This window comes from Cnephaeus nilssonii (assembly GCF_951640355.1).
Source record: "Cnephaeus nilssonii genome assembly, chromosome: 9".
Taxonomy (NCBI): Eukaryota; Metazoa; Chordata; class Mammalia; order Chiroptera; family Vespertilionidae; genus Cnephaeus; species Cnephaeus nilssonii.
Window position 1 is genome coordinate 56,417,042 of NC_137080.1, and position 19,591 is coordinate 56,436,632.

The 19,591-nt window shown below is 38.9% G+C and overlaps 1 protein-coding gene across 5 annotated transcripts in view; it reads right to left on the reverse strand.

Annotated features, from left to right (window-relative positions):
- Positions 1-19,591, reverse strand: part of DOP1A (DOP1 leucine zipper like protein A) — a 104,171-nt gene that overhangs the window by 76,480 nt on the left and 8,100 nt on the right. For all 5 annotated transcript variants that reach the window (XM_079779878.1, XM_079779877.1, XM_079779876.1 and 2 more), the window contains exons 2-4: positions 8,038-8,057; positions 7,539-7,729; positions 5,699-5,880 (exon numbers count right to left, since the gene is read on the reverse strand). In XM_079779878.1, coding sequence (XP_079636004.1) covers positions 5,699-5,880; positions 7,539-7,676 — 320 coding nt within the window. In that variant the 5' untranslated portion in view covers positions 7,677-7,729; positions 8,038-8,057. The remainder of the gene's footprint in view (positions 1-5,698; positions 5,881-7,538; positions 7,730-8,037; positions 8,058-19,591) is intronic.

The following is a 19,591-nucleotide window of genomic DNA, read 5'->3' on the forward strand; positions in this document are numbered from 1 at the left end:
AAAGAAATTAAATCTCTAACTGTAAACTCTCCTACAAAGATAAACTCCAAATGGCTTCAATGAGGAAATCATCCAAATATTTAAGGAAGCTACTGTATCTTATAAAACTTATAGAAAATTGAAAAAATTTTCCACCTTAACATCAAACCAGATAAAAATGTTAAACCAGTCACTCTTTAGTGAACATAGATTCAAGACAACTAAAAAAAAAAAGAAAAGGCAAAATAAATCCAGTGACATAAAGATTACAAATCATAAGCAAACTACACATATTCCAGAAAGGAGAGGTGTATTAAAACTTTAAAAATATTGAACACTTTCTACCTAAGGTGGAGAACATGAGAGTGATGTTCATTGTCACCACTTCTCTTTAACACTGTACTAGAGTTCCCAGTCAGTTCAATAAGACAAGCAAAAATAAAATATCTTAAAGTTGGACTAAAAGTAATAAAACTCATTATTATAACATGACTGTATATACTAAAAATCCCAAAGAGTCTAAAAACTATTAGAAAAAAATAGGTGAATTTTGCAAAGTTGCTGGATACAAAGTCAATATAGAAAAACCATTGTATTTCTAAGTTTTAGCCATAATATCCAAGGCAAAGATTCCTTAAACAAACAAAATGACTACATATAAAAGAAAAGGTTGATAAGCTAGATTTCATTAAAATTAAGAACCTTCTTCAAAAAAGAGCATTAAGAAATTTTGATTTTTTAAAAGATGTCATTTAGGAGTGAAAACACAAGCCACAAACTTGGGGAATAAATAAATATACATATACATAAATATAGATATCTATAATAATAAAAGCGCAATATGCTAATTAGACCGGACAGCCAAACAACCTTCCAGATGTCATTCCTGACGTCCTTCCGGATGAAGCTGCAGTGGCGGGGGCCAAGGCAGAGGTGGTTAGGGGAGATCAGGCAGGCAGGCGAGCAGTTAGGGGCAATCAGGCAGTCAGTCGAGCGGTTAGGGGCGATCAGGCAGGCAGGCAAGTGGTTAGGGGTGATCAGGCAGGCAGGCAGAGGGATTAAGGGTTATCAGGTAGGCAGGCTAGCTGTTAGGGGCAATCAGGCAGGCAGGCAGAGTGGTTAGGGGTGATCAGAAAGGCAGGCAAATAGTTAGGAGTGATCAGGCAGGCAGGCGAGCGGTTAGGGGCGATCAGGCAGGCAGGCAAATGGTTAGGGGTTATCAGGCAGGCAGGCAGAGGTGGTTAGGGGCGATCAGGCAGGCAGGCGAGCAGTTAGGGGCATCAGGCAGGCAAGCAGAGTGGTTAGGGGCGATCAGGCAGGCAGGCGAGTGGTTAGGGGCGATCGGGCAGGCAGGCAGAGTGGTTAGGGGCATCAGGCAGGCAGGCAGAGTGGTTAGGGGCAATCAGGCAGACAGGCAGGCGAGCGGTTAGGAGCCAGCGGATTGCAAGAGGGATGTCCTACTGCCAGTTTCCCTGCGGGATCGGGCCTAAACCAGCAGTTAAACATCCCCCGAGCAGTGCGAGAGGATGCAGGCCAGGCTGAGGGACCCACCCCTCCCATGCACGAATTTTGTGCACCGGGTCTCTAGTATAGATATAAACAGAAACAGAAAAAGAGAGGGACAAAGAGAAAGAGACACAGGGAGAGAAAGATAGATAGCTGGAGAGATAGATATTCTGATTAGAAAAGGATAGGAGGAAATTTTCTAGTGACAGAAATGTCCTATCTTGCTTTAAGTGGTGGCTACACAATTGACTACATTTGACAAAACTTATCAAACTGAACACTTATGATCTGTTCATTTTATTGTATGTAAATTACAGCAACAATTAAAAAAAAAAAAGAGAGAGAGAAAGAATTAATGATCTAGATAGCAATATAAGTTGCTCCCAACTTCAGTCCCTGTCACAAGAGGAACAAACTACCAACTATCCATAGACAAGATACATTGTGAAAATCCCAAATAATGGGGTAAGGATGAAGCACCACCTCTGGACCACAAAGACTGAGAAGGACCACACTGAAAGGATAAGAGGAATGGTTACACTCTGATTGTATTGCCCTCCTCAGGTTGGCACAGTACCACACTCTTGGCCTACAGTTCCTCCAGTGAGAAAAAGCCCCAGGTAGACATCCAGCACCCTCAGGACTGTGGAATGCTTCCCAGTAGGTTCAGTTGGGTCTCACCTCACATTGATCACAGGGGGAACATATGAAGATCAGACTGAATAAGTAAACTGGATTGTAGAACACTAAAGACCCATTGGACCTAACATACATTTATAGAACACTAGAGGTCCGGTGCACGAAATTCGTGCACGGAGGGGGGTTCCTCAGCCTGGCCTGCACCCTCTCCAATCTGGGACCCCTTAGACATCCCTCTCTCAATCGGGATGACTGGCTCCTAACTACTTGCCTGCCTGCCTGCCAGATCGCCCCTACCTTGCCCCCCTGCCAGCCTGATTGCCCCTACCTTGCCCCCCTGCTGGACTGATCACCCCTACCTTGCCCCCCTGCCGGCCGGATCACCCCCTCCTTGCCCCCCTGCCTGCCTGTTTGCCCCTAACCTCTCTGCCTGCCTGCCTGATCGCCCCTAACTGCCCTCCCCTGCTGGCCTGATACTGTTTTGATTACTATAGCTTTGTAATATCAGAAATTAGAAAGTGTGATGCCTTCAGCTTTGTTCTTCTTTCTCAGGATTTCTTTGACTATTCAAGGTCTTATGTGGTTCCAAATGAATTTTAGGATTTTTAAAAGTTTTTCTGTAAAAAATGCCATTGAAATCTTGATAGGAATTTCATTGAATCTTTTGGTACTATTGATCTTGCCCCTAACTGCTCTCCCCTGCCGGCCTGATCGCCCCTAACTGCCTCTGCCTGCCTGATCTCCCCTAACTGCCCTCCCCTGCCAGCCTGATCTTGCCCCAAACTGCCCTCCTCTGCCGACCTGATCTCACCCCCAACTGCCCTCCCCTGCAGGCCTGATCTTGCCCCCAAGTGTCCTAAGCGACCATTAAGACTGAACGACCAGAAGGACTGGTCGACCAGTCACTAAGACATGCACTGACCACCAGGGGGCAGACACTCAATGCAGGAGCTTCCCCTTGATGGTCAGTGCACTCCCACAGCCAACCTCCCGTGGTCCCTCCCCACCACTGGCTAGCCCCCCGATAGGCCTCAATAACTGGACAGGCCAAGGGACCCCACCCATGCACGAATTCGTACACTGGGCCTCTAGTATTAGCATAAACACACATATGTAACTATGCAAGGGGATGAATGTGTTAACTGTACTTACTGTGGTTTAAAGATGGGGGAGGAGAACAAAACATTTTACAAATACATGAAAAAAAGAGAGAATTAGTAACCTGGAAGCTAGGTAAGAGGAAATTACCCAGAATGCATTACAGACAAAAAAATTTGAAAATAGCAAAGAAGGTTTAAGAGATGGGGAAGCCAGAGTGAGAAGATCTAACATATGTTTACTAGTAATCATATTTCCAAAAAAATGGAAGAGAAAATAAAGGCAAATTTTCTCTCAAAGAGATTCCAGAAGTGATTAAAGCATTAGTCCATAGATTTAAAAATACCAATGAACCCAAAACAGGATAAATAAGAAGATACCTGAATACATCATAGTAAAACTACAAAGATGTAGAGAAAGAGCTATTTCAGGTGGGGTAATTAGGCAAGTCTTCTCTGAGGAGTTGATGTTTAATCAGAGACCTACATTAGAATATTTAGGGTAAGGGAAAAGCAAAGAAAATGAGGAAGAATAAGCAAAGAGATCTGTGTCACCAGAATGGAATAAATTGGGGGGAAAGTGATAGGGGTTGAAGGTCATTGACAGGGCCAGGGCCAGACTATATAAAGCCATAGAAGCTATGATAAGGACTTTGAATTTTGCTTTTAAGTATGACAGAAAGAATTCAGTGAAGGTTTTTAGCAGTGGAATGACAATATTTAATATACTAAAAAGTTTACTATGCTATTGTGTGGAGAAAAGGGTATATATAAGAGGATAAGAACAGATGTGTAAATGTTATGAGGCCAATGATAAAATACCAGACTAGATATGGTGCTTATTTAGAGTGGATGCTGCTAGTGAAAGTAGAGAGAAATAAATGTATTTGTGACATACTGGTATATCACAATAGCTAACATTTATTGAACTAATGTTGCACATTGTTCTAAGCACTTTAAATATATTAACTCTCTTAATTCTATTAACAACTTATAAAATTAGTCATTTTACAGATGAAAACACACTCATAGAGGTGAAGAAAATGGCCCCATGTCACAGAACGAGTTATTGGTAAAGGTAAGCAGTCTTGACTACACTGCCTCTGCTCTTAACCACTATGAGACAGAACTGGTAGTGACAGAATGTACATAGGAAGGAGGAGGATATGGGCAAGTAAAACAAGATATCAAGTGGAACTTTCATATTTCAGGCTTGTGTAAATGGATTGACATGGTGCACTGCAGAAGGCCGGGTTTATAACAGAAGATGAGATTAGTTTGGAACAGGTTGAGCTTAAATTTCCCTTTTTAAAAAATTATTTATTGAGGTGACAATGGTTAATAAAAGTATATAGGTTTCAAGTGTGCAATTCTATGATATATCATCTGTATATTGCACTGTATATTTACCACCCGCAGTCACCATATATTTGACCCCCCTTTACCCTTTACTGCCCCTCAACCTCCCTTCCCCTCTGGTAACCACCATACTGTTGTCTGTGTCTATGAGTTTTGGTTTGTCTGTTCATTTGTTACATTTAGTTTATATCCTACACATGAGTGAACCATAGATTCTTGACTTTTCCTATTTGATTTATATGACCCAGCAACACCTCAATAGATGAATGGATAAAAAAGATGTGGCAAATATATATAATGGAATATTACACAGCCCATAAGAAAAGATGAAATACTGCCATTTGCGACAACATGAATAAATCTTTAGAATATCATGCTAAGCAAAATAAGTCAATTGCACATTAAAGATAAATCATGGGAAAGGATAAACCTGCTCAAGAAGTGAATATAAAGTGATATCATAAGGCACAGGACTAAGCAAGCCCTAAGAAACTCCATATGAAGATATCAGGGAAAGGAGAGAAGGCAAGTGATCAAGTAACTAAACTGGAGAACATGGTATCATAGAAGCCAAGAGAAAAGAATACTTCAAGTAGAGAATGTTGAAAGTTACTGAGAGATCAAAGTATCTTATTTTTTCTCAAGACAATTCTCAAGCTTAAAAAGGTAGAAAATACTGTAGTCTCAATAATTTTGAATGAAAACTTCATAAATGACCTCCAAGAAAAAAAATTATATATTAAGGAATATTCTAAACTTCTCTGAATCACTTAACTATCAAATATTTAGGATACATATCTAAGGCCCTGGCCAGATAGCTCAGTTGGTTAGAGCATTGTCCTGATACGCCAAGGTTTAAGGTTGGATCCCTGGCCAGGGCACATACAAGAAGCAACTAGTGAATGCACAGGTAAGTGGAACAACAAATTGATATTTCCTTCTCTCTCTCTCCCTCCCTCTCACCCCACCCCTTCTTCTCTACCTCTGAAAAACTTTTCAAAAATCCATATCTGAAAACCTCCATCAAGAAATTTTCAATCTTTTAGCTTTTACTACAAAAAGCATAGGTTAAAAAATATTTTTATTTACATGTAAATAGATAGTAAAATTATTCTTACCTATATAAAAAAAGATCTTTGGCAAGTCGCTTAGGTCCAATGATTTTGAAGATAATTTCATATGTTTCAAGTGCCTTCCGATGAACTCCACCTGGTAATGCTGGATGCAGACACTGAGCTAGGCGTTTGCCTATGGTCAGCTTTTTGGGCACCACTTGGTACTTTGCATTATTCTGTAAAACCTTGAAGAAAACATTTTAATTCAGTTGAGAGAAAAATATTACATCTCATATTATTTCCACTTTCTAACAATCCTTACAGAACTTCTTTATACTTCAAAAAATTAGAGAGAAGACCAAAAAACTTTTACTTTTGTCAGTTGTATCTATCAAGGTATATCATATTTGAATTTAAAACTGAAAATTAAAAAAATATTTAATGTGCTTTTAAGACTCCATTGCATGTTAACAGAAATAACATTTTTATTAAAAATAACTATATTTCCAAAAATTTATTCAGAAGAGAGGCATTGTTTTATATTTTTGTAAAACTTTAATGTTAATCAGCCTTTGATCTATTTTTGATATGTCATTTGAAATATACAGAGAATACTGGACTTCAACATAGATATATAGTTGGAAGAGGGACAACCACTACTTTAGTGTATCATATTATAGCAAGTAATTGTAATACTTATAATAATTAATTTCCACAATCCTGAATTGCTTTTAAACATAGTTCCTAGCAAGTCTTCAGAAAGAGAATCTTTAGACCAAAGGGAACCTAACTACCTTTAAGCAAACTGGTACTTTTAGTTGCAATTGGCACACTGAAAATGTAAGATTTTCTTTTTAAGATATCAAGGTAATTATCTAGAGTATCAGATGGAAAACTAGTGCTCTTGGTGTGTATTTTAAGATAAATTTCTTTCCTAGTAACTCTATGCTAAGCTATTTGATGTTAAAATTGTTATTGGGCCCAACCCGGGTCACTCAGTTGATTGGAGCACCATCCCTTAAATTAAAAAAAATAAAAAAAGGTTGCGGGGTCAATTCCCAGTTATGGCACATACCTCGGTTGCCAATTCCATGGTCTGGGTGCGTAGGGATCAATGATTCTCTTTCATATCAATGTTTCTCTCCCTGTCTCTCTTTCCCCCCACCCTAAGCTTCTTCTCTCTCTAAAATCAATAAAAACATATCCTCAGGTAAAGATAAAAAATGAAAATTTAAAAAAATATATTATTGAAAGAGTTTTCCTTTTCTATCTCCTCCCTTGATCCATTTAATATTTAGAAGTATTCCTATTCAATGACAACCGTTTAAATCCAAAATATAAGAAACTATGGGTATAAGGTGATAAAAAATTTAATTTAAAAGTAAGGTCAAAATTTACAACTATGGTACCACCAAAATTATAGTGGATAAAAACTACACAAGTCAAGAAAGATTATTCAAGGCCAAGCTCCAAGTGACTGCTTGTCACTTTTGTAAAAAGTACTGTACTGACTATAACTAAGGCTTGCCTACATACAAAGTATTTCCTTACTGCTATATACCATTTGGAAAGACATATTAGTTACTGCTTTCCATATGCAGGTTTCCACTTCATTGCTAGGAACTCTAGAACCATATTAGATGCTCAATTACAGAAATGGTTAGGATATTTGTATTTTTATAGGTAATGATAATAACTGTAACTTTCAAGCATTGTTGTTTTGGCCTTAAAAATATGCCTGACGACATAGTCATGCAACTGGAAAAAGTAAAATAGCAGTAACAAAAGTAATTCTGAGGTTATGTTTTCAAATTTCTACTTCAAGATTTAGAGAAATCTAATAAGTATAGACATCGACTTCTGTTTTCTATTACTTTTTATGAAATGGGTAAGAATGACATACCTTATTAAGTTTTCCAAGTGCCGATATCAAATCTGCCCATTCACTGGAATATTCAAAATTCTTCAGTGCTTTGTCAATTGCGGCTACATAGTTTCTATATTTGGAGTCACTCAATAACTCCAGCTCTTCTGTGTTCATCCTCCCACAGTGTCCCACTAGAGGCCAGTTCCAAAATCATGTAAAATCATTACCTACAAAAGAATTTTGCAGGAGGAAATAAAGTAAAGTATTAAAATGGGTTCGGATGAAGTTAATATCTAATTTTAAATGTTTCTTAAATTAGAAGTGGTTAATACTTTGGTGAACAGTACACAGGTTCATAGAAGTATTCAAAGACAGCTTCAAAGATAACTCACTCTGTAATCCTTCCTAGGAACTGGAAAAATGGCTGCGATTTTAGGGATATAGACAAGCAGAAAATATTCTGCACTTATTTTAATTTAGAAATCATGTTATTTCACAGTCATATTTGCTAAAATAATATTTCTGATATACATACCTCTTCACTTTGTTTTGATCCTAGTTAGATTGTAAACATCAAAGGACATGCAAAAAGAAAAAAGATAGAAAGAAAAATAAATGACTTGGAGATCACCTTATTTTATTAAGCAATAAAATAACATATTGTACAAAGGAACATTAGCTCTTTGAAATTAGACCTCAATTTCTTAATTTTAATAAAACTGACAAGTACATGCAGTGGTTTAAAATATATTCACAAATTCTTTGATATTACTTTCAATAAGTGGAACCTAATCCTCCAGTCCTTTGGGCTGAACTCTGTAACTCAATTCTATGGAAAATAATCAGTCTTCTAAGGAAAATAATCATTCTTAGCCATTATACATCATCATTTCTGCCTATTTTATAAAAGCATTCCAGCTCCATTCTCTCTCTCTCTTCCTCTCTCTCTCTTTCTCTGTCATCATTAGCTCTGGGAAAGCCAGCCACCATGTCATGAGGGCGCCTCTAAGAGCCCTATGGAGAAGTCTCTGCGGTGAGGAACAGAAATTTTATGCCAACAGCCAAGAGAATGAGCCATTTTAGAAGCAGATCCTCCATCCCCAGGCAAGCCTTGATTTGACAGCAACACCAATCAACGTCTTGATTATAACTTTATGAGAGAACCTAAGCCAGACTACATAGCTAAGTCCCTCAAATTCATGACCTACAGAAAGTTTGCAGTTTTAAGCCACCAAGTTGGGGGTTGATTTGTTATACAGCAATAGATAACCAACACAGAGTAGTAATAGGATTTAATTGAGGCTTAACTTAGAAACCAATGTGGCCTCTCCTCCAATTACTTTGGTATTCTACCTGACTTTTAACTAACTCTGCATATTTCCCTAGAGCTGGGTTCATGGGCTGGGTTCAACTCCTGTGATGAGCATCTGCCCCCTGGTGATCAGTGCACGTCATAGCAACCGGTCGAATGGTCATTCGGTCGTTCAGTCGTTCCGTCACTTAGGCTTTTATATAAATAGATGGTCAATAAGTATATAAAATGAGTTAACATCCTTAATCACCAGGGAAATGCAAATGAAAACCACAATTTGATACTTCACACAACTAGGATGCCTAGAATAAAAAAGACAATAACAAGTATTGGCAAAGATACAGAAAAACTGGAACCCTTCTACACTGCTGATGTGAATGTAAATTAGTACAGCTGCTTTAAAAAATAGTCTGGCAGTTCTCAAAAGGTTAAACATAGAATTACCTTATGACTCAGCAATTCCGATATAGTATACATACATACCCAAGAGAAATGAAAACATGTCCACACAAAAACGTTTACATTAATGCTCAAAAAGGCATTATTCATAATTGCCAAAAAAAGGAAACAACCCAAATATCCATCAATTGATGTGTGGATTAATAGAACACACAATGGAATATTCTTCAACCATAAGAACAGAATGAAGTACAACATGGATGAACCCTGAAAACATGCTAAGTAAAGGAAATCATTCATAAAAAAACATATATTATTCCATTAATATGAAATGTCCAGAATAGATAAATCTATAGACAGAAAGTAAATTAGTTTTTGCTTAAGGTGGAGGGGGAAGAGGGCAGAAGAATAAGGGGAGAAATGGAGCGATTCCTAATGAGAATGGGGTTTCTTTTTGGGATAATAAAAATGTTTTAAAATTGATTGTAGGAATGGTTACACAACTCTGTGAATGTACTGAAAACCACTGAGTTATACACTTTAAGTGGGTGAATCATATGGTATGCAAATTATCTCAAAGATATATATGAACTATATATAAATAAAATGGGCCTCATGGTTCTGTGAATTTTCTCAAATTACATGAAAAATCTTACATTTTAATGGGAAGATATATCTACTACTTTAGTAATATTTACAAATATATTTTTCTACATAATCACCAAAAAGATTATGAATCACTACTGTAAAATGGGCAAAGCACCTGTGTAGACACTTCTCCAAAGAGGACATACAGTTGGACAAGAGAGATATAAAAAAATGCTCAGTGTCATTAATAACCAGAGAAATGCAAATTAAAACTGCAGTGAGGTATCAACTCACACCTGCCAGAATGGCTACCATCAATAAATCAACAAGTGCTGGCAAGGATGTGGGGCAAAGGGAACCCTAGTACACTGCTGTTGGGAATGCAGACCAGTGAAGCCACTGTAGAAATCAGCATGGAATTGCCTCAAAACATTAAAAATGGATCTGCCTTTTACCCAGCAATCCCATTTCTGGAAATATATCCTAAGAATCCCGAAATACCAATCAGAAAGCATATATGCACCTCTATATTTATAGCAGCATTATTTACAACTAGAGGCCCAGTGCACGAAATTCGTGCACTGGGGGTGGGAGGGGTCCCTCAGCCCAGCCTGCACCCTCTCCAATCTGGGACCCCTCGGGGGATGTCTGCCGGTTTAGGCCTGATTCCCTAAACTAGCAGTCGGACATCCCTCTCACAATCCAGGACTGCTGGTTCCTAACCCCTCACCTGCCTGGCTGCCTGATTGCCCCCAACCACTGTCTGCCAGCCTGATAGCCCCCTAACCGCTACCCTGCCAGCCTGATTGACACCTAACCACTCCCCTGCCGGCATGATTGCTCCCCTGCCAGCCCGATCACCCCCAACCGCCCTCCCCTTCAGGCCTGGTGGCCCCCAACTGCCCTCCCCTGCCGGCAATCTCGTGACAACATGGGGGCGGCCATCTTGTGTCGATATCGGGGCAGGCATCTTGTGGTGGCCATCTTGTGACAACGTGCGGGCGGCCATCTGGTGATGACGCGGGGGTGGCCATCTTGTGATGACATGGGGGCGGCCATCTTGTGACGCAAGGGCATGAGGGTCAATTTGCATATTACCTCTTTATTATATAGGATTATTATATAGGATAGCTAAGATCTGAAAACAGCCCAAGTAGATGAGTGGGTAAAAAAGCTGTGGTACATTTATACAATGGAATACTATGCAGCTGTAAAAAAGAAGGTTCTCTTACTCTTTGAGAGAGCATGAATGGACCTGGAGAACATTATGCTAAGAGAAATAAGCCAGTCAGAGAAAGACAAGTATCACATGATCTCACCTATATGTGGAATCTAATGAACAAAATAAACTGATGAACAAAATAGGTACAGAGACAGGGATGCATGGAACAGACTGACATATCTCAGAGGGAAGGGGGGAGAGAGGGGTGGGAAGAGATTAACTAAAGAACTTACATGTATATGTGCATAGCCCATGGACACAATAGTGCTGTGAAGGTCTGGGTTGGGGGCCCTAGGAGGGGGACAAAGGGGGAAAAATGGGGGACATCTGTAATACTGTTTACAGTTTCCCTACTAGAATTAGAAGTATTTGAGAGCAGGAACTATGTTTTATACGTATCTGTTATATTTCATAGCACATAACTTATAATACTGAGGATGAAGCTGGGTTCATACACAGTGGTTTAAGTATAGTTGTTAAATATGGAAATTAAAAACTATGCAAGCTGTTTTATCACCAATCTATGGTTTCTAAAATTTTTCTTTTCTTTTTTTCTTTTTATTAATCCTCACTTGAGGATATTTTTCCATTGATTTTTAGAAAGAGTAGAAGAGAGAGGGAAAGACAGAGAGAAACATCCATGTGAGAGAAACACATCGATTGGTTGCCTCCCACATGAGCCCCGACCAGGGCCTGGGCTGGGTAACAGCCTGCAACCAAGGTACATGCCCTTGACTATAATCAAACCCAGGACCCTTTGAACCACAGGTCAATGCTCTATAGACTGAGACAAACCAGCTAGAGCTAGTCTCTAAAATTTTTCAAAACTAAATCCTACCTAATAAAAGGGAAGTATGCAAATAACCATCACTCCGCTACGCCCACGATTGGGCCGGTGGGAGGCTGGGGGCGGGACTTGGGGTGGCTGATTGGGCTGGCGGAAGGAGCGGGGGGCGGGGACTCCCAACGGCCGGCGCTGCGGGAGGACCCATGGGGCCAGCAGAAGGCACCGGTGGCGGAACTCGGGGTGGCTGATTGCGTGGCTGCTGGCACCAGTTTTCCGCCAGCACCAGTTTTCCTCTGGCCACCCGCCGATCTGGGCGCTCCGATCGGCGGGTGGCCAGAGGAAAACTGGTGCTAGAGGAACTCGGGGTGGCCGATCGCGCTGGCGGGAGGCGCTCCGATCGGCGGGTGGCCAGAGGAAAACTGGTGCTGGCGGAAAACTGGTGCCAGCAGCCAGGTGAAGGAAGGTCTATTGCACGAAACTTCGTGCAACAGGCTTCTAGTTTAATAATAAACACACACAACAATATTTCAGATACAAAACACTGTGTGACGTACTAAAGCAATTAAAGTCATAAATGTCATAACAGTTAAATATTAATAGTGACATATATGGAATGAAGAATGAACATTATAAAAAACTAAAATATGTCTGAGAAATCAGAGAAGACAGAATTGCAAGCCAAATTAAACTGAGGGGGGAAAATCAACTTGAATGGATTTTTTGAAAGAGTATAAAAATAGTATGAAATAACTAAATTCTAAACAATAAACCCTAGAATGTACTAGTTGTAGAGTAAAACATGTATATAAATTTCACTGACGGACAATTTTTTTGCCTTAGCAATATTTCTAGTATAAGATATAACACATCCATTTTGAAGATATATAATATGCATAGACAGGCTAACCTGAGAAACAATTTAGTAATAATTCCTATCAATGAAAATAGGGGTTGTGATCTATAATCAGAGTAATAATAATATAATTGTGAAGCAGTGTTAACTTAATTGACTTATCTTCAAACATACTTTTCTTATTTGGCACAAAAAAAACTGTGCAAAATGAATACAAAAACATACCAAAAAACAAAAGCCAAAAAATCCAGCTAAGTTTGTGGCATTTATAACTTTTGTATGTGTTTATAGCTAAAAAAAAAAAAAAAAAAAGTTGAGTCAGTAAGAAATTTGGATTTCCTTATTTATTTAACCAAAAATTCTAAATATTTAGATATGATTAGAAGAGTTAACATAGCATAGGACACATGTAACACTCAGGTAGAACCTTAAAAGCAAACTCTCATGAAAATGGCTAAAAATTTAAAAGGACATTCTGTAGAAGTTTCATCAGAAGAGGAGCTACAGTATTTTTTTTTTCCATGGAAAAGATGGTCAGATAGACCCTTGGACTAAAAATTTGGTTATGCCTCCTCAATGATTTTAATGCCATAAAATTATTCATATATCAGAGGAGAAGTCTAGGGATACACCACTTTTGAAGTCTTCAGCCAATATATAATTAATGCAATTTTTCATCAAATATATATATATATATATATATATATATATATATATATATATATATATATATATATATATAATAGAGTTAAATTATTCTCAGATACATTTTTCTATAGTATTTTATGTTTTAAATGATTTAGATCAAAACTCCTCAAACTCTCTGTGAAGAGCCAGTTTTTCCCTCCACTCCATGGCTGATATTTTCCTAAAATATAAAATCATGTATTAGTTGCTGAAGGAACATCAAACTGCTAAAAATGTTTCTAAATACTTAAGTTTCATTTCTGTGCTCATTTCATGTTTCCTTACCAAAGAATTTATAAATGGCCCACAAATCACACTTAGATCATAATGCAAATATAACATTCCCAAGGAAACTTTATATGTCGCCTGTCCTCCAGAAAGGTGGTGGCACATGGCAAAAAATACACATATTCAATAACCAAACGGTGTTTTGTAGAAACATCAAACCATGAAAAGATAGGCAGTAGAGGGCAAGGCCTCCAAGCACAGGGGTTAAAGTCAAGATAAATGGGAATCCAAATCCTAGTTCTACCAATTACTTAGCAGCTGTATGACCTTGGGCAAATGTGCAAGCTTCAGTTTCCTCATCTGTAAAGGAGATAATACCTACCTCAATGGTTGTCAAAATTAAATAGAGAACATATCAAAGTCATCAGAGTGCCTGGCACATAGAAAATGCTCTAAAAGTCATTGTCCCTATTATTACCAATACAAACACAATACTAGGAATCAAGTAAGTTGATTATGAGGGCCAATCCTATCTAATAAAAGAGTAATATGCAAATTGACCATACCCCTGCTACAGCCACAAGCCACGCCCACCAGCCAATCAGGAGCGAATATGCAAATAAACCCAACCAAGATGGCTGCAGCCACAGAGAGAGCAGGAGGGAGGCTTGGGTTTCCCCAGCAATGGAGTAAGCCAAGCTTTCTGCCTTCCCTTGCCGGCCTAGGCCTCCACGCAAGGCTACAAAGTTTCAATTATAGAAGATAAATAAATCCCAACACAAATGGCGGCAGCCACGGAGCTGGAGAGAGCAGGAGGCTAGGGTTGCCCCAGCGATGAAGGAAGCCAAGCTTCTGCAGCCCTGGCCAGCCTAAGCCTCCACTCTAGGCTACAAAGTTTCAATTATAGAAGATAAATAAATCCCAACAGAAATGGCTGCCGCCACAGAGCGAGCAGAAGGCTTGCCTCCGCTCCAGGCTACAAAGTTTCAATTGTAGAAGATAAATAAATCCCAGATACCAGGGCCTCCACTTGGGTCACCGGGGGGTGTGGCCAGCCTGCAAAGCACCACAGGCCTCTAGCCCAGGCCGCCCCACACCCCAAGTGAACCACCACCCTGATCCAGGACACCCTTCAGGGCAAACCAGCTGGTCCCCACCCTGCACCAGGCCTTTATCCTATCTAATAAAAGAGTAATATGCAGATTGACCATCACTCCAACACACAAGATGGCTGCCCCATGTGGTCAAAGATGGCTGCCCCCATGTGGACACAAGATGGCCGCCACAAGATGGCCAGCAGGAGAGGGCATTTGGGAGGCACCAGGCCTGCAAGGAGGGGCAGTTGTGGGCGATCAGGCCAGCAGAGGAGGGCAGTTGGGAGGGACCAGGCCTGCAAGGGAGGGCAGTTAGGGGCAATCAAGCCTGCAGGGGAGGGCAATTAGGGGTGACCAGGCTGGCAGAGGAGGGAAGTTGGGGGTGACCGGGCCTGCAGGGAAGGGCAGTTGGGGGGGGACCCATGCCTGCAGGGGAGAGCAGTTAGGGGGGACCAGGCCTGCAGGTGAGGGCAGTTAGGGGTGACCAGGCCTGCAGGTGAGGGCAGTTAGGGGTGACCAGGCCTGCAGGGGAGGGCAGTTAGGGGCAAATAGGCTGACAGGGGAGCAGTTAGGCATCAATCAGGTTGGCAGGGGAGTGGTTAGAAGGTGATCAGGCTGGCAGGCGGAAGCAGTTAGGGGCAATCAGGAAGGCAGGCAGGCGAGCAGTTGGGAGCCAGCAGTCCTGGATTGTGAGAGGGCAGTCGGACATCCCTTGAGGGGTCCCAGATTGGAGAGGGTGCAGGCTGGGCTGAGGGACACCCCCCCTCAAATTTTGTGCACCGGGCCTCTAGTAAGTTATAATTAAGCATCAGATATGGCTCTGAACTTACTGGTACCAAAATGGAAAACTGAAGAACCTCACTAACCTATCTCAAATAGTCTCAGGAATGTAAATTAAAATGTCATTACCAAATGAGGTGGTTTTTAAATATATTTTATTAAACTGCACATACTTAACAAACATTTGATAAGTTATGATTAATGAATACACCCACAAAACTATCAAAACAATCAAGATTCTGCACCATAGTTAAAATATAGAACATTTCCACCACCCCAAACAAGAAACCAAACATTGCCATTACCTCTATCAAATGAGTTTTTGTTTGAACTAAAAGATAAAATATCTACTTCCCAGTAGTCAGAATAACGAAGTATTTAATAATATAAATAACTTAAAATGAAATGTATAAATAAATATGTAATAAAAATTCTAATTTGTTTTTTCATAAAGTGATGCAGGCAAGTCAAAATGGCATTTATAATCATTCAGGAGCTCTTAATAAATAGATTTTCTATTTTGATCTACAGTCCACTTTACAATTTAGTCGCATATCTTTGAAATGTATAATTCAGATAAATTAAACCTGAACTATCATAAAACATGACTTAGTGCAGTGTTTTGTCTCATTCAAAGATGAAAATAAAATAGCTGTTAAAAAAAGCTATAGGCCCTGACTGGGTAGCTCAGTTGATTAGAGCATCATCCCCATACACCAAGGTTACGGGTTTTATCCCTGGTCAGAGTAAATACAAGAAGCAACCAATGAATGCATAAATAAGTGAAACAACGAATTGATGTCTCTGACTCTGTGTGTCTCTTAAAAAAAAAAAAAAAAAAGGTAAAGATTTCTTTAGACAAATTAGGCCCTAAGAAAATTATCAAATTATACAGATTTATGTTTTCATATTTATAGTGTACAGAGGTAACATTTAAAAAAGAGATGAAATAGTTCAGCAGATCATTTGAATTTTTAAAAGTTTTGTTTAAATGGTTATAAACAATGAGTAAACCTAATTTCAGAATACAGTAATTACCTGAAGATACTTTGAGCCAACTTGTTTATCATTAGACTAGAGGCCTGATGCAGAAATTCGTGCATGGGTAGGATCTCTAGGCCTGGCTGGTGATCAGGGCAGATCTGGGCTTTCAGGCTGATGGCCAGGGCCTCCCTTCGTTCCACACCACCCCCTAGTGGTCAGCACACGTTATAGCGATTGATCGAACTCCCAATCTCCCGAGGGGACAATCTGCATATTAGGCTTTTATATATATATAGATAGATGAGCTCTCCTCTTTCCTCCCTCCTTTGCCATGAAAGGTAGGGGGAGGGCTGAAGAGAAAGAAACATTCAATATTATCCAATTCTAAAGATGTACCTGGGGACTGTCCAAGTGTCTTATCATATCCCAAGATATAAACATTAAATGACAACAGAATATACGCAGCTGGTAAAAAGAATGAATAAAGCCTATGTATTGATTTAGAAAATGTTCCCAACATATATAAACTAAAATAATCAAGGCGCATAACGGTATTTATAGGATGCCTATGTATTGATTTAGAAAATGCTCCCAACATATATAAACTAAAATAATCAAGGCGCATAACAGTGTTTATAGGATGCTACCATTTATATTTTTTAAAATGAGGAACTGTATGTTCATATAATTTGCATACACACACACACACACACACACACACACACACACACACAAATACACAACTTGCCAGCATGTAAGTGAGTCACTTTGGAAAGGGTTTCTTCAACCCCAAAGTTTTACATGACTATAGCCCAGGTCCACATCTGACAAACTCACAAAATACTCAAGCAGAACCTCACAACCAAACTGCTCCCATCCCCTCTGACAGAAACTGTGAAAGATATTTAATGTTGTTTGAAGTCACCATGTTTTGAAATAATCAGTTATGCAACAATAACTAAAGAGTTTATTCTCAAATAATCTTTTCATTTATTCAACCACAACCTCTATAACTTAGAAGACATAATAAAAATAGTCCTATTTATCAGAACTCATAAACCTAATGGGCAGCCTCAAATTACAGAATCAGGTAGACTTAGGTACCAGTACTTCGAGGAAAGCCTTTCAATAAAATGCTGGATGCCACAAAGACACACAAAAAAGTTTTTGGAGCACCTTACTCAGAACAAAGGTGAACTCCTAACTGGTGGTAACACTTATGGAACTGGTGATATGGAAGTCATTCATTTATCTTCCAAAATGACAGCAACTTAAAAGCAAGTACTATCTTCTATTTTTTTTCCCCTCAGGAGAAAAACTTCTGTCCAGGAAACTTTAAAATTAAGACACAATGTAAGGCACGTGTAAGTGTGCACAGAAAGGCCACAGTGTCGAGTGCATTGTGCTGCAGACAAGCAAAAAGTATAATCAGCAAACTGGGATGGCATTTGTACTATATAATATATAAAAGTTCCAGCTACCAGGAAAAATGCATTGATCAAAATACATACCCTAAAGGTTTCAGGCAGTTAATATTTTATAGCACTTTTTCATAATGTAACAGCACAATCGAAAGCAGCTGGAAATGCAGAGCTATTTACCTGTTTATTTCAAAGGACTAAGACTGCTGTGCTTTTATAGTTTTTCTGATTACAGTCAGATGTCACTTTTAAATGATGACTTCTGCTTTATGGTAGAGACACAGGAAAGAAACTACTTGTTTGAGTGATGACTTTTTTAAATTTTTTATATTTTTATTGATTTCAGAGAGAAAGGGAGAGGGCGAGATAGAAATATCAATGATGAGAGAGAATCATTGCTTGGCTGCCTCCTGCACAGTCCCTACTGGGGAACAAGCCTGCAACCAGGCATGTGCCCTTGACCGGAATCCGAACTTGGGACCCTTCAGTCAGCAGGCTGGCATTCTATCCACTGAGCCAAACCCGCTAGGGCTGAGTGATGACTTTTTACAAAATAATGACTATTCATCCAAAGGACTAATTTCTTAGTTTCCAATTGAGGTTGCATCCCAAAACCTTAAACTAACAGCAATCCGACTCCTGGTTGAATAGCAAATTATTGTATGTACTGATAAACCTAGTATCTATCACTCAGGTTATTTTTCAAAAAGAGTAACACCAAATAAATGGCCTACTTATCTGAACTCTTTATTCATGAACACAAACTAATACAATTTACACATTAAGTTCATAATATAGATATATGCCTGTAAATAACCATAGCAAACTGAAATATAAGATGTATTTTACAGAGTAGGGAATTTATTTACCTGCCTGTTCATACAAAGTTCTTGCCATAAGAGAGTTTTTCATTACCTCATAAGAAATTAGACTTAAAATGTCTTCTGCAGGATGGAAATAATGAAGATATAGCTTAAACTTAAGAAAAAAGGAAGAAGAAAAGGAGATAGTAGATCCTATTAAGTTTATTACATCATCTACTCTTATAGGAGCTTTGCCAGATAAATATTATGTTAACATTTTATCCAATCATCACTTTGTCTATAAAAGATTCCCAGTGGGTGTCAGATATTTTTAGATTTAAAGGTTTATCTTAAAAGTTAATGTACCCTTAAAACAAAAATTTGATAGTTTTATTTGTAAAAGTAAGATTAGTAACATTAAAAACATTTTTTTAAAAAAGCGATTCAATTATAATCATGTTAACTTTTTGTCTTCATATCATATTTTTAAAGTTAACTCTAGTATACCTTTTAATTGAGAATTGAGGCTTTATTTCCCAATTCTTTCACAAATAAATTCTAAGGAATTTTCAAGCCCTGTATAATACAGTATCTCACGAAATTTTGGCTACCAATCAGATAAGAGATGATTTCATGGGCCCCAAAGACAATGCTAAGTGACAATGTAGCAAGTGAGCAATTTATTCTCCCTTCATTCTATTTAAATTCATCAGACTGTATCAGGAGGTCTCAGATTGGTGTTATCGACGCCTCCCTAATTCTTGATACCTTTCTTTTTAAACAAAGAACAGTAAATCTCAAACTGAGTCTTCAGCAGACAATTCTAGCTAGAATTTATCAATACTGTTTTGTTTCCATTATTTTCATCTTTATGTCTACCTTCTGTTTATGACAAGTAATACCTGTTTCTTACTGATGGTGATTATTCCAA